The sequence below is a fragment of the Maylandia zebra genome, linkage group LG11, assembly GCF_041146795.1.
Source record: "Maylandia zebra isolate NMK-2024a linkage group LG11, Mzebra_GT3a, whole genome shotgun sequence".
Taxonomy (NCBI): domain Eukaryota; kingdom Metazoa; phylum Chordata; class Actinopteri; order Cichliformes; family Cichlidae; genus Maylandia; species Maylandia zebra.
This window is the reverse complement of record NC_135177.1, coordinates 298,321-311,599: the sequence shown is the minus strand read 5'-3', so window position 1 is coordinate 311,599 and position 13,279 is coordinate 298,321. Positions and strand designations below refer to the sequence as shown.

At 46.4% G+C, this 13,279-nt stretch overlaps 1 protein-coding gene across 3 annotated transcripts in view; it reads right to left on the bottom strand.

Annotated features, from left to right (window-relative positions):
• The window catches only part of cep162 (centrosomal protein 162), a 46,111-nt gene that overhangs the window by 16,931 nt on the left and 15,901 nt on the right, over window positions 1–13,279 (bottom strand). For 2 of the 3 annotated variants that reach the window (XM_024800211.2, XM_024800212.2), the window contains exons 9-15: window positions 9,081–9,287; window positions 5,997–6,078; window positions 4,138–4,387; window positions 3,846–4,062; window positions 3,485–3,633; window positions 1,179–1,313; window positions 662–793 (exon numbers count right to left, since the gene is read on the bottom strand). In XM_024800211.2, the coding sequence (XP_024655979.2) occupies window positions 662–793; window positions 1,179–1,313; window positions 3,485–3,633; window positions 3,846–4,062; window positions 4,138–4,387; window positions 5,997–6,078; window positions 9,081–9,287 (1,172 nt within the window). The remainder of the gene's footprint in view (window positions 1–661; window positions 794–1,178; window positions 1,314–3,484; window positions 3,634–3,845; window positions 4,063–4,137; window positions 4,388–5,996; window positions 6,079–9,080; window positions 9,288–13,279) is intronic. The other variant, XM_024800213.2, reaches the window with a different exon arrangement.

Genomic DNA, 13,279 nt, shown 5'->3' with positions numbered 1-13,279 from the left:
TATCGAGCTAGTGGGTAACAGACGTCTCCGAAAACGTCGGAGCGCTTTTGAAAGTATGCGGTGTCTTGATAAACTGAGCAGATATTTGAGGTTTACACAGCTACATTCTCCATGAAAATATGTTAAACGTTTATTTTGTGACCAGAAAGAATAATAAGAGTAATATTAGAACTAACTAGCGGCCGCCATTGTTGGAAACTGAGCTGGGCTGCGCTATGAATTCTGGGACACAGCTTCTTCTTCAGGGTTTAACGGCAGCTGGCATCCTTGTACATGCAGTGCTGCCATCTTCTGTTTCAGTGCGTTATTACACTCTTAAATCCTGCTACTTATTCCTGCGTCTTTTGGGATCTTACAAAGCTTCAAACGACGCGTCGACTATTAAATCAGTCGTCGACGATTTTGATAGTCGACTAATCGTGGCAGCCCTAGTATGTAGTGTCATAAATTTGCATCCATTCAGTTGATGATGTAGCAAATGTATAAAATTACTTACACTGCTGGGATTACAGCTGACAGGACACAAATTAGAAAACAGTCTATTTGTTTTAGAAACAAGTCCTAATAAAAGTCCTTAAAAAGTCGAAATAACACTGAAATCATTGAGAGAAAAACGTTGTGACAAAAGTCACAATAAGATGTAGAGTTCAGGGTCACTAACCTGTTGGTAACCTTTTATGAGTGCCTCCTGCTCTTTTATTTCTTTATCAATCTGCTGGAACTTCTCATCTGCAGCAACATCTGCAGCCTCCACCCACCTCTTCTTCTGACTGGCTTCTTCTGCACTTCTCAGCTGTTGAGAGAAAAAAGTCTTACCCTGGCAGTACCCAAATAAGAATGGGCCATCCTACAGATTTCCCATATATTCAATTCAATTCAATTTTATTTATATAGCGCCAAATCACAACAAAAGTCGCCTCAAGGCGCTTCATAGATACAGAGAAAAACCCAACAATCATATGACCCCCTATGAGCAAGCACTTTGGCGACAGTGGGAAGGAAAAACTCCCTTTTAACAGGAAGAAACCTCCGGCAGAACCAGGCTCAGGGAGGGGCGGCCATCTGCTGCGACCGGTTGGGGTGAGAGAAGGAAGACAGGATAAAGACATGCTGTGGAAGAGAGACAGAGGTTAATAATTCCATATATATGGAATGAAAGTAGTGATGTGTTTGTGCACCTTGCTTTGCAGTAGGTAATTCTGCTGTCTGAGTGAGCTGAGCTCCTCTGCTCCTGCCTTCATCATCTGCAGCTCCCTCTCCTTCTGTGCCAGCTGCGTCCTCAGCTCCTCCAGCACGGAGCTGTCGTGGCCAGTCTGAAAGGCAACAAACCAAAGTCACGTCTCTCTTTCAGCAAGAATCAGTGTGCACAGGAGCTGCAGCATGTTTTTGCTTTTCTCCTATTGAACACACATTTTGGCAGTATGTTTGTGTTGTGACACTCTAAATGTAGTGTTAGGTAAAACAACACTGTCCTTGTAAAAGGTGAAAAACACTATGGATGAACGTGTGAAATCCTTTAAGCAGAGGCTGTGGCACTTTAGCTCTGCAGCTCAGTCACTCCCTGGATGGCTCTCAGTTTGCTAAAGTGATGTGCAAACAACAAAGGCTCTAACTTTACTCACATCTTTCCATTTTAAATATTTTATGTTTTAGCACCCAGAGCTGTACCAATGACCAGCTACTACGCATACTCAGGTTTTATCTAGGAGCTGTAAGCTTTAGGCTCTGCTTTGGTAACCAGCAGCAGATTTTAGGCACACAGACTTCATCCCACAAAGAGCTGGGCCTAACACTGTAAAACATGGCAAAAGGAGACCTCTGGAAGTTCAGCTCAATCTCAATGCCAGACACCAACACAGACATCGAACAGGCTGGAGAGAGGACACATCCCTTCCATCTCCAATACCCTAAATGTCAAAGGAGCTTGCAAAGAAAAGCATCTGGACTTCTTTAAGTTGCTTGAAGACGTTTCACCTCTCATCCAAGAAGCTTCTTCAGTTCTAAGGTCAAATGGTGGAGAGTCCCAGATATAAACCTAGTGGGAGTTTCCCCCCACAGAGGGACAAAAGGACCCCCTGATGATCCTCTAATCGCCTGAGCCAAGGTGGGAAACTGGGCGTGGGTCCCAATCAGCCAGAGTTTCGGGTGTGTTCATTGTGAAACCTGGCCCCACCTTATCATGCGAATTCCTGAGGTCAGATGGCCCAGGATGTGAGTGGGCGTTAAGGCAGGGAAGGGAACTCAAAACTGGATTATAGATGGCAGAGAGTTGGTGTCGTAAACCCCGCCTCTGTTCAAAGATGGTCGCTCACAGTGGACATAGATGCTTCTTTCACTCCTCTTTCAAACCATCTGTCCTCTCTGTCCAAAATGTGAACATTGGCATCCTCGAAAGAGTGTCCTTTACTACTGTAACTTGGCTTCAGATAAGTAATAGAAAATAAATGGATTCATGTTCGCTGTATGATGTTGTTCAAGAAAAGCAGAGGTCATGGTTACTGCTGACACGCTTAGTATTAGAAGTTGAGATGGAAGTAAGCATGAGGGTGTTTGGTAATCCAATGCCACGTTCTAGATGCAGCCGGAAATTTAAATTTCCAAGTTCCAGTCAGAATATCATCTGGAATGTTCCCTCAAATCAATTAACTAATATCCCAGAAATGAAAACTGCACTGACACTGTTGTGTATTCAAGACTCACTAAATAAGCAGTGCGCAGCACACAGACCAGGCTCTATCCATCAATGTGCTGCAGGAGTGTTTCTCAGCACAAAACAACAAAAGTGTTACGGCAGAGGTTCCCAAAGTGGGGGACGCAGAGCCATTGCAAGGGGAGTATGAATGAAAAACGTGTGGACCCTGCTGGCATAACGGACAGGTTTTTGACGGGCTCCCACACAAATGCAAAGCAGAGGATGAAGCATCTCCAAATATGTTTCCAAACCAACTTCCTTCCAAGTCAAAGAACAGATGATCATATCTTGCCTTTGGCTTCACCTGCACAAGTGCAAAGGTAGGTCTCCCTGCAGGATTAGTTTCCCCTGCGTCAGGAGCAGCGCTGGGCTGTTTAAATCACGGACACGGACGAATGTATTGACAGCAATGCTGAATATTATTACACAGGAAAAAACAACTACACAAAATAGACCATGACACCTTTCTAAATGGAGGGACAGTAACTGTGTGTAAGTGTGAACACAGGAACCACTGTGTTATGGTGTAATGTTAATGATGCATTAATGAATCTACTTTGCTAAGATACAAAACAAGCCCTGTTTTCCTCTTTTCCAGCTTCATCACTGGAATGTGAGTGATGAAGTAAGTGAAGTCACTGCAGAGTTCAAACAAGCTTAACCAAACACAGCACAACAGCTGTCGTAATCTTCCTGAAGTTATACAGGTTATTACCAACCACACAGAGTAAAAAGAACAATGTGAAAAGATGCTGGTGGTCAGGAAAACCTGCACACACAGTATTTCCTTACACGGATCTGTGGAAGATGTTGCTCCAGCCTGGTTTCTCTGACTTCCTGTGCAGAATCCTGGTGTTTGGTAGCATCTATTTGCTGCTGGAGGACAGCCACTAAGGACTGAACAGATGCCACTAGTTCATTCCTCACTGTTACTCCTGGTTCTACCAGTGAAAACACACAGAAAGGGATTCAAAGAAGTGCTAACAAGTCAAGACATTACAAGGTAAACTGACAGAATTGATGCTGGTTGATAAAAAATGAAGTTAAGCAGTTATCCAATGATCGATCAATGAGTTTCTAACAGTGTGGAAAGCACACGATTCTTTCCTACATTATTTAAGCCTCTGATGACTTGATGTGTGCAGTTAATAACCTGTGCAGTCCCAGCAGTCTTCATGGTTCGCTCTGTGTGGACACTGTGAGGAAACAGCAGACCGGGTTTTGGCTGGTGTAGCAGAACCTCTACTTATCCCCGATGACCTTGAAGTCACCGCCGTTCTCCCATCCAGGCGCTTGCCTCTTACAGGAGCTGGAGTGGCTTGTCTCATTGAAGAGGTACAGGAAGGAGAAGTAAGGGAGCCACGGGAGGCCTGAGAAAAACGTATAATGCAAAGTGTGAATGTAATCTCTTTTCTACAGTAGTGCCTTTTATATAGTTTGCTCACCGGGTGTTTCTTAGTTTTGCCAGTGTGAGATGATGTGAGAGAAGAGCTTTTGGTATGATCCTGCATCAGCTTGTCTACTTCTGCTCTGATGCTGCAAATCAGATCCTTGTTGGGGGGGTGAGCAGCACTGATTGGGTGGCTTGTCGACTCCTCGGCCCCATTTATTGCTGCAGCTGCAGGGTGCTGTGCCTCATCCGGGAATGCCCTTTCCAGTCCCCTGGAAGTCTTTTCTTGGTTGGGCTCCACAACACTGCAAAGTGACAACCACAGTAAAAAAGAAACAAAATATTTTGTGTATTGTAACTTTACAGTTACTACTGTAACTATTTTTTCAGAAGAGTGGCAGTGATGTCACGATGGTGAGTTCTTCTAAATACAGACAGACGGTGGATAATACATTTTTTCTCTCATATTCATCTACATAAATGAGTACACATTAGTGCAGAAGACGGTGGACGGACGGACGGGTGGACAGGCTTCAGCATGAGTCGTCACATCTGCCCGAGTTTCATTGATAGGTAACACATTTAGCTCACCTGTCACATTTGCCTTTGCTGTGTAAACTACATACTTTTATTTTCTTGGAGGGTGCAGATGGTTTCCTAATTATTACAATCCATTTCATAATCATTGACACTCTGAGTCCAGACCTTTTACCAACTGAAAACATTTGATTCATCATGAAAAATAAAGAAGAGTCAGGAATGATGAGCAGCTGGACAAGAATGGGACAACAATGCTCTCCAACATGTCCAGCAGCTGGTTTCCTACTTCCAGATGTTTCAGGACTGTTGTAAGAAGAGGGGCTGGTACACATGGCCCAGTGTTTTTGAGATGTGCTGCTATCATTAAATACAACAGATTTTTTTTTTTTATTGTACATTTTATAAATATCGGATATATTTTCTTTGTTTTGCTGGGAACAAATAGGGGCTTCAACATATTTGCAAATCAATGCAAAGCGCTTTAATTAACATTCTGCACAGCCTCCCTGAATTTTAGAACTGATGATCACAGAAGTGATCCCTGTGTGTTGGCCCTGCGACAGACTGGCGACCTGTCCAGGGTGGACCCCGCCTCTCGCCCTATGACAGCTGGGATAGGCTCCAGCGCCCCCCGCGACCCTGAAAAGGATAAGTGGAAGCGAATGGATGGATGGATGATCACAGAAGTTGTCATGCTCTCCATAACGATCGATGCTTTCATTACTGTTTGTTTCACTGTTTTTGTTTGCGAGTTTATTCTTTGCTTCACTTCTTGTTTTATTGCTAGCAGAGTTCCTCCAGTTGATCATCCCAACCCACGGATGAACTGCTGTCCACGGCATACCAAGAACTCTTGTTTATAATAATAATAATAATAATAATAATAATAATAATGGATTACATTTATATAGCACTTTTCGAGACCCTCAAAGCACTTTACAATGCCACTATTCATTCACTCTCACATTCACACACTGGTGGAGGCAGCTACAGTTGTAGCCACAGCTGCCCTGGGGCAGACTGACAGAGGCAAGGCTGCCAGATCGCGCTACCAACACCAGTAGGCGGTAGGGTAAAGTGTCTTGCCCAAGGACACAACGACCGAGACTGTCCGAGCCGGGGCTCGAACCAGCAACCCTCCGATTACAAGACAAAATGCCAACTCTTGAGCCGCGATCGCTCCTTAACATAGTTAAGACAGATTGTGACGTCAGATTTAAGCTTGTCTGTTGGCTGACGTTTGAATATTTACAGTGAGTCCCTTCAAATGTTACTTGAACACTGTATTTGTGCCACAAACACTGAGATACTGATGAACTGGGAGGAAAACAAGCTGGCTGCTTGCTGAGAATCCATCGACTGCGTAGTCCTGACCTGACAGGCTGGAGGGTGAAGCCTCTAATTTGAGCTGCCTCTGGTCGGAGGAGCCTCATCAGCTCTTCTGCAGTGGGCAGCTCTAAATACACACAAAGACAAAAGAATTTCTTAGCATCAGAATCAGAATCAGAATCAGAATACTTTATTGATCCCTGGGGGAAATTATTTTTTGTTACAGTGCTCCATTTTAAACCAACATTAAGACAAGACAGACAATACGCTAACTAAGAATAGTACAATATATACATATATATACATACATACATACATAAGTCACTTATAAATAAATATTTGGAAAAGAAACATGTGTAGTTGTAGCAGCAAACAGTGTGTTAAGTGGATGCGTTGTACAGGGAGCCACAGGCAGGAATGATTTCCTGTGTCGTTCAGTGGTGCTTTTCGGTAATCTCAGTCTCTCACTGAACGAGCTCCTGTGACTGACCAACATGTCATGGAGTGGGTGGGAGGTGTTATCCAACATTGTCTTTATCTTGGACAGCATCCGCCTCTCTGACACCACCTTGAGGGAGTCCAGCTCCATCCCCACAACATTGCTGGCCTTACGGATCAGTTTATTAAGTCTGTTGGCATCTGCGACCCTCAGCCTGCTCCCCCAGCATGCAACAGCATAGAGGATCGCACTGGCCACCACAGACTCATAGAAAATCCTCAGCATTTTCTGGCAGATGTTGAAGGACCTCAGTCGCCTCAAAAAATAGAGACGACTCTGGCCCTTCCTGTAAAGTGCTGTGGTGTTTTTAGCCCAGTCCAGTTTATTGTCAATGTGTACTCCAAGGTATTTATAGTCCTCCACAATGTCAACACTGACCCCCTGGATTGAAACAGGGGTCAAGTGTTTCCTGGTCTTCCTGAAGTCCACGATCAGTTCCTTGGTCTTTGCCACGTTGAGCTGCAGATGATTCTGCTCACACCACGTGACAAAGGAGTCGACCACAGCCCGGTACTCTGTCTCATCATCCCTGCTGATGCATCCAACCACCGCAGAGTCATCAGAAAACTTCTGAAGATGGCAGGTCTCTGTGCAGTGGCTGAAGTCTGTGGTGTAGAGGGTGAAGAGGAAGGGGGAGAGGACAGTCCCCTGTGGTGCCCCTGTGTTGCTAATCACCTTGTCAGACACACACTGTGGGAGACGTACATATTGTGGTCTTCCTGTCAGGTAATCAACAATCCAGGACACCAGAGAAGCATCCACCTGCATCGCTGCTAACTTATCACCCAGGAGGGTCGGCCTGATGGTGTTGAAAGCACTGGAAAAGTCAAAAAACATGACCCTCACAGTGCTCGCCGGCTGGTCCAGATGGGTGTAGACACGATTGAGCAGGTAGATGATGGCGTCCTCTGTTCCGAGACGAGGCTGATAAGCGAACTGAAGGGGATCCAGATGTGGTCTTACTATGGGTCGCAGCTGGTCCAGGATGAGCCTTTCCAGGGTCTTCATGATGTGGGAGGTCAGTGCCACGGGCCTGTAATCCTGGGGGCCACTGGGACGAGGCGTCTTTGGTACAGGGACGAGGCATGATGTCTTCCACATCACCGGGACCCTCTGCAGACTCAGACTCAGCATAAACAGTTTATGAAAGACTCCACACAGCTGGGGGGCACAGGCCTTGAGGACAAGGGGACTCACTCCGTCTGGTCCAGCAGACTTGCCTGAGTGAAGTCTCCTCATTTGCATCTCAACCTGGTATTGAGTGAAGGTGATGGGTGGGGGAGGGGTGTCAGGAATCTCACAGGAGGCAACATGTGAAGAGAGAGGCTGGCACAGTGGTGTGGCTCTGGATTCCAGGCTGACTGCAGGTGAGGTTGTGGGGGTGGGAGCAGACACTGTGGTGTCGAATCTATTGAAAAACAGATTCAACTCCTCGGCTCTATTCTCACCTCCCTCAGCTCCCCTGCTGTTGGTTGGCCTGAATCCAGTGATGGTCTTCATGCCCCTCCACACCTCTCTCATGCTGTTCTGCTGGAGTTTCCACTCCAGCTTCCTCCTGTAATTGTCCTTAGCCTCTCTGATCTTGTCCTTTAGTAACACCTGGACCTTCCTCACCTCCTCTTTGTTGCCCCCTCTGAAAGCCCTCTTCTTGTTGTTGAGGAGGGCTTTGATGTCCTTAGTCACCCACGGCTTGTTATTTGGGTAACAATGAACAGTCTGAGCTGGAACAATGGAGTCGGTGCAGAAAGTTATGTAGTCTGTGATACACTCAGTAAGCCCATTGATGTCCTCGGCGTGAGGTTCACAGAGTGTTTCCCAGTTGGTCACCTCGAAACAGCCCTGTAGTTCTGCTAAGGCCTCCTCTGACCACCTCCTAACAGTCCTGGTGGTCACAGGTTCCCTCCTCACAATTGGCACATAGCGGGGGGTGAGGTGAATCAGGTTATGATCTGACCTACCAAGTGGGGGGAGGGAGGAGGAGCTGTATGCATCCTTGACGTTAGCATACAGTAAGTCTAAAGTTTTCTCTCCCCTGGTGGGACAGTCCACATATTGTTTGAATGTTGGTAGTGTATTGTCCAGTGATACATGGTTGAAGTCACCCGAGATCACAATAAAGGCACTCGGGTGCTGAGTCTGTAGCCGAGCTATGGCAGAGTGGATAGTGTCACATGCAGCTGTGGGGTTAGCAGAGGGGGGAACATAAACAGCCACCAAGATGACGTGAGAGAATTCCCTGGGTAAATAATACGGCCTGAGTCCATACTTTTATCATTAACGATCCTGCCCATCACAAATACTTTTGCACAAGTAGGATGCATCTTATTTATAGGGCTAACACACATGAAGTGACATGATGTGACACAGAAGTGGAGCCCAGGTGTGACAAATGTGAAATGAAGACCTTTCTCTCAAGTCTTTGAAATCTGTGGACAAAGAAAATAATCAAAAAATTTTGATGCTTTTTCCAAAACTGTCAAATGACATTGAGGGTTCATCCATGTTGCAAATTTTCTCATTTGTAGTGTCAGAAAGAGCCGTTAGGGTACGCTCACTGAGCAACCACAGACCTGGGGTTTATACACTGTATACTCAGACCGACAAAGACTTAAAGTAGAATAATTTCTGACCTGACTCACTGGTAGAAACAGGCTGCAGAGACTGTTGGGCACGTTGAGGAGGAGAGGAAGGAGACAGAGGTCTGTTGATGCTCCATCTCACTTCCAAAGATGAGGTATGATGACCATGATCATCTGAATCCTCCACAGCATGGACCTGCCTGTAGGCCTCCTGAAGAGCCTCCAACTCTGAGGCCCCACTTTGCACGTAAGACTGACCTGTAGAGGAAATGAATGAAGTTTATCCAGAAAGCAAAGTTAAAACTTGAATGATGTTTTAGGGAAGCTTCAGTCACGTTTAAAGACCTTCCTGAAAAAGCTCGTTTCACGTGTTTACATGCTTGTTTACATCCTGACCACATATGTATTGTTTACAATTTTGTCTTATAATCTGGTTTTCATTATGCATATTTACATATTATTTTACCTAATGAGGCTAAAGTTATTAAAATGTTTTCTGTAAAAGTCAATATATAATTCATTCATTGCATAGACTGAAAATGTCACATGTGAATCACAGTGTGTGAGATGTGGATTAGACACTTTATAACCTCAAATTGGGATTAAAGTAATCTCTGTCAAAGATCAGGGACTGTGGCTGATCTCCTTAGAAGTAGTAAAATCACACAGACACTAAAGAGAAAACTGCATCAGGAAAGAGAAGCCCAGAGAAAGGGCCACATCTTAAAGGAATACCAGAGCTGAAGACCATCTATCATCCTGACACTATATTTCTGATCATGGTGGAACTCACAGTACACTGGGAGGAGCGGATTGAGGAGGCCAATGAAAGGAAAGTACCAGGAACTAGTGCAGGAGTGCAGGGGAAGGGGCTGGAAGACTTTCTATGAGCCCATAGAAGTGGGATGTAGGGGCTTTGCAGGACGATCTCTCTGCAAAGTCCTAGGCCGGCTGGGCGTGGCTGGGGCAGCCAAGAAGAGGGCCGTCCAGGCTGTGAGCGAAGCAGCAGAGAAAGCCACAAGGTGGCTGTGGATTAAGAGGGCTGATCCGTGGGTAGCTACTGGTACGCAAGTCGGGGCCTGATCACCCCCGGCTGGGTCGCCTGGGTGAGGGTGTGTGATGTTGTGAGACCCGAAACACCTGATGACCCCAGGATACATCACTGAAGATGCGTACCAGGTGCAAACGAGCTGGCCCCAGTGTTTTCTGGCATCTTCAACTCCTCACTGCAGGCATGTCATGTGCCTGCCTGCTTCAAGTCCTCTACCATAATCCCTGTCCCCAAGAAACCTAGGATCACTGGACTAAATGACTACAGACCCGTGGCTCTGACATCTGTGGTCATGAAGTCATTTGAGCGCCTAGTTCTCTCCCATCTCAAGACCCTCACGGCCCCCCTCCTGGACCCCTTGCAGTTTGCATATAGAGCCAACAGGTCTGTAGACGACGCCATCAACATGGCCCTACACTTCATCCTGCAGCATCTGGACTCCCCAGGAACCTACGCCAGGATCCTGTTTGTGGACTTCAGCTCTGCCTTCAACACCATCCTTCCAGACCATCTCCGAGGCAAGCTTTCCCAGATGAATGTGCCTGATCCCATCTGCCGGTGGATCACTGACTTCCTGACGGACAGGAAGCAGCACGTGAGGCTGGGGAAGAATGTCTCGGACTCCCGGACCATCAGCACCGGCTCCCCTCAGGGCTGTGTTCTTTCTCCTCTGCTCTTCTCCCTGTACACCAACTGCTGCACCTCCACCCACCAGTCTGTCAAGCTAATCAAGTTCGCAGATGACACCACCGTCATTGGGCTCATCTCTGACGGGGATGAGTCTGCCTACAGGAGGGAGGTTGAACGTCTGGTGTCTTGGTGCAGCCACAACAACCTGGTGCTGAATGCCCAGAAGACAGTGGAGATTATTGTGGACTTCAGGAAGCACACAGCCCCACTCCCCCCCATCATCCTGACTGACACCCCCATCACCTCTGTGGACTCATTCCGCTTCCTGGGTACCACCATCACCCAGGACCTGAAGTGGGAGCCCACCATCACCTCCGTCATCAAGAAAGCCCAGCAGAGGATGTACTTCCTGAGGCAGCTGAAGAAATTCAACCTGCCAACACGGACGATGATGCAGTTGTACACTGCAATCATCGAGTCCATCCTCACCTCCTCCATCACCGTGTGGTACGCTGGAGCCACTATCAGGGACAAACAGAGACTGCAGCGTGTTGTGCGCTCTGCTGAGAAGGTGATTGGCTCCAGGACACTGCGGCGTGCAGCCCGGATCTCAGCTGACCCTTCTCACCCTGGACACAGTCTGTTTGACCTGCTCCCCTCAGGCAGGAGGCTCCGGTCCATTCGCACCAGAACCTCTCGCCACAAGAACAGTTTCTTCCCCTCTGCTGTTGGACACATGAACAATAACCACATGACTGTCCCCGCCACGAACACATGACCCTATGCTGTGTCACTGCATCATTTCATGTCTGGCACTGATCACCACCTGCACTCATGTATATATCTTTCTACGTAGCACTCATAATTCTTATTCTCATGTATATATGTTTGGCACTGATCACCACCTGCACTCATGTATATATCTTTCTACGTAGCACTCATAATTCTTATTCTCATGTATATATCTCATGTATATCTCATGCACATATCTTTCTTTCTACATAGCACTTTAATTCTTATTGTCTGCACTGAAGCACCGCAGCAATTTCCTAATGTTGTAAACCTCAACATCTGGCAATAAACCCATTCTGATTCTGATTCTGATTCTGATCCAGGAGATGTGTCTTGTATAAGAAAATAATTTATAGAGTGAGGAGGAACTGGAGCGAAAAAAGAAGCAGCAGCACTCCTGACACAATTTGTATGTTGTATGGTCGTTACCCTTCAAGCTCAGTTTGTCAGCCACGGAACTGGGAGCGTGATGGTCCTACAAGCACTACCACTCACACTGTTTAGGGGTCCATGCCCCGAGTGCCCCAAACACCTCGTGAACCACTATTGGCTTCACCCTCCACACAAGCTCCTCTCACAGCCCTTGGGTTGTGTCGAGCTTTTTGTGTTACGTCCTCCTGATGTTGCTTCTACCTGGTATAACATTTATCACTATGGCCGTCTTCTTCTTCTACGCCTGGTCATCACCAGTCTGTGAGAGCGTTCAACCATAGAACTGGGACTGAACTGCACTTGTGGTGTGGTAGACCCCAGCCTCTATCGAGCTTGTGCCTTTGGTGCCATTGGTAGGATTTTTCAATATCAGGTATTTCTATCTGCTGGTGGTGCATGTTGTGCAGAGGTTTGTCTTTCCATGATGTTTCCGTTCTCTGTGTTTCTGTTGCCTCAACAGAACCATGTACTCACTAGGCACACTATCAGCTGTGGCCATGTTCCTGGTGTACTCATGGATCTTAGCCGTTTCATTCTGAATAGTGGTTCTGACTTTCACTGGTTCTTAGCCTCCTTCCTTTCGCTATGTATCGTCTCAGGGTGCTGGACTTGGGCTGAAAGCCTCCATGCACAGAACATGGCCCCCTGCTAAGTCCAGTATCTAATTTAAAATCCTTCTCATCACATAAAACATCTTACGTACAGTATTTCCCCACAGAACAGTGTAATTTAAGTTCTACGCCTCCCAGAAACTACACAGAAAGGCATAAAGTCAAACATGACTTTCAAAAACACCAGCTGACCTTTGAAAGGCCCTGTAGGGGGAAAACTATTTTCCCCACGAAAAGCGACACCACTTCCGGTTCCCCCAGGTAATGGCGGACTTGAAAGTTCGCACTGACAATTTGATGATGTTAATTGCAACGTAGGAAGTGCTATGAACAGCTGATCAAGGTGTGTTTCTGGATTATGTTACTGTTGTTGCGAGCACGTTTTACTTGATTTTTGCAAAGGAAACCCTGACCTGGGACAAGTTGAATGCATGCTGTGTAAGTACAACTCCTGTGGTTTCATACGCAAAAAAATGATTGCACTAGCTTATTTGTGTCATTGCGGGGCAAGCCGTGTGTAAATTATTAAAGGACCCTTTATGCAGGCAGCTCAGATGCAAGTGAGTTTATTCATCAAATGTTGATACAAACAGAGATGGCGAGGGTGAGCATGAAACTAAGAAAAAACCTAAACTGGAAAAACTAACAAAACAAACCAGAAACAGAGATGCAGGGAGACACGGAGAGACAACCTGAGACGACAGAGGGAGAGACGCAGACCAGAAAACACCAAA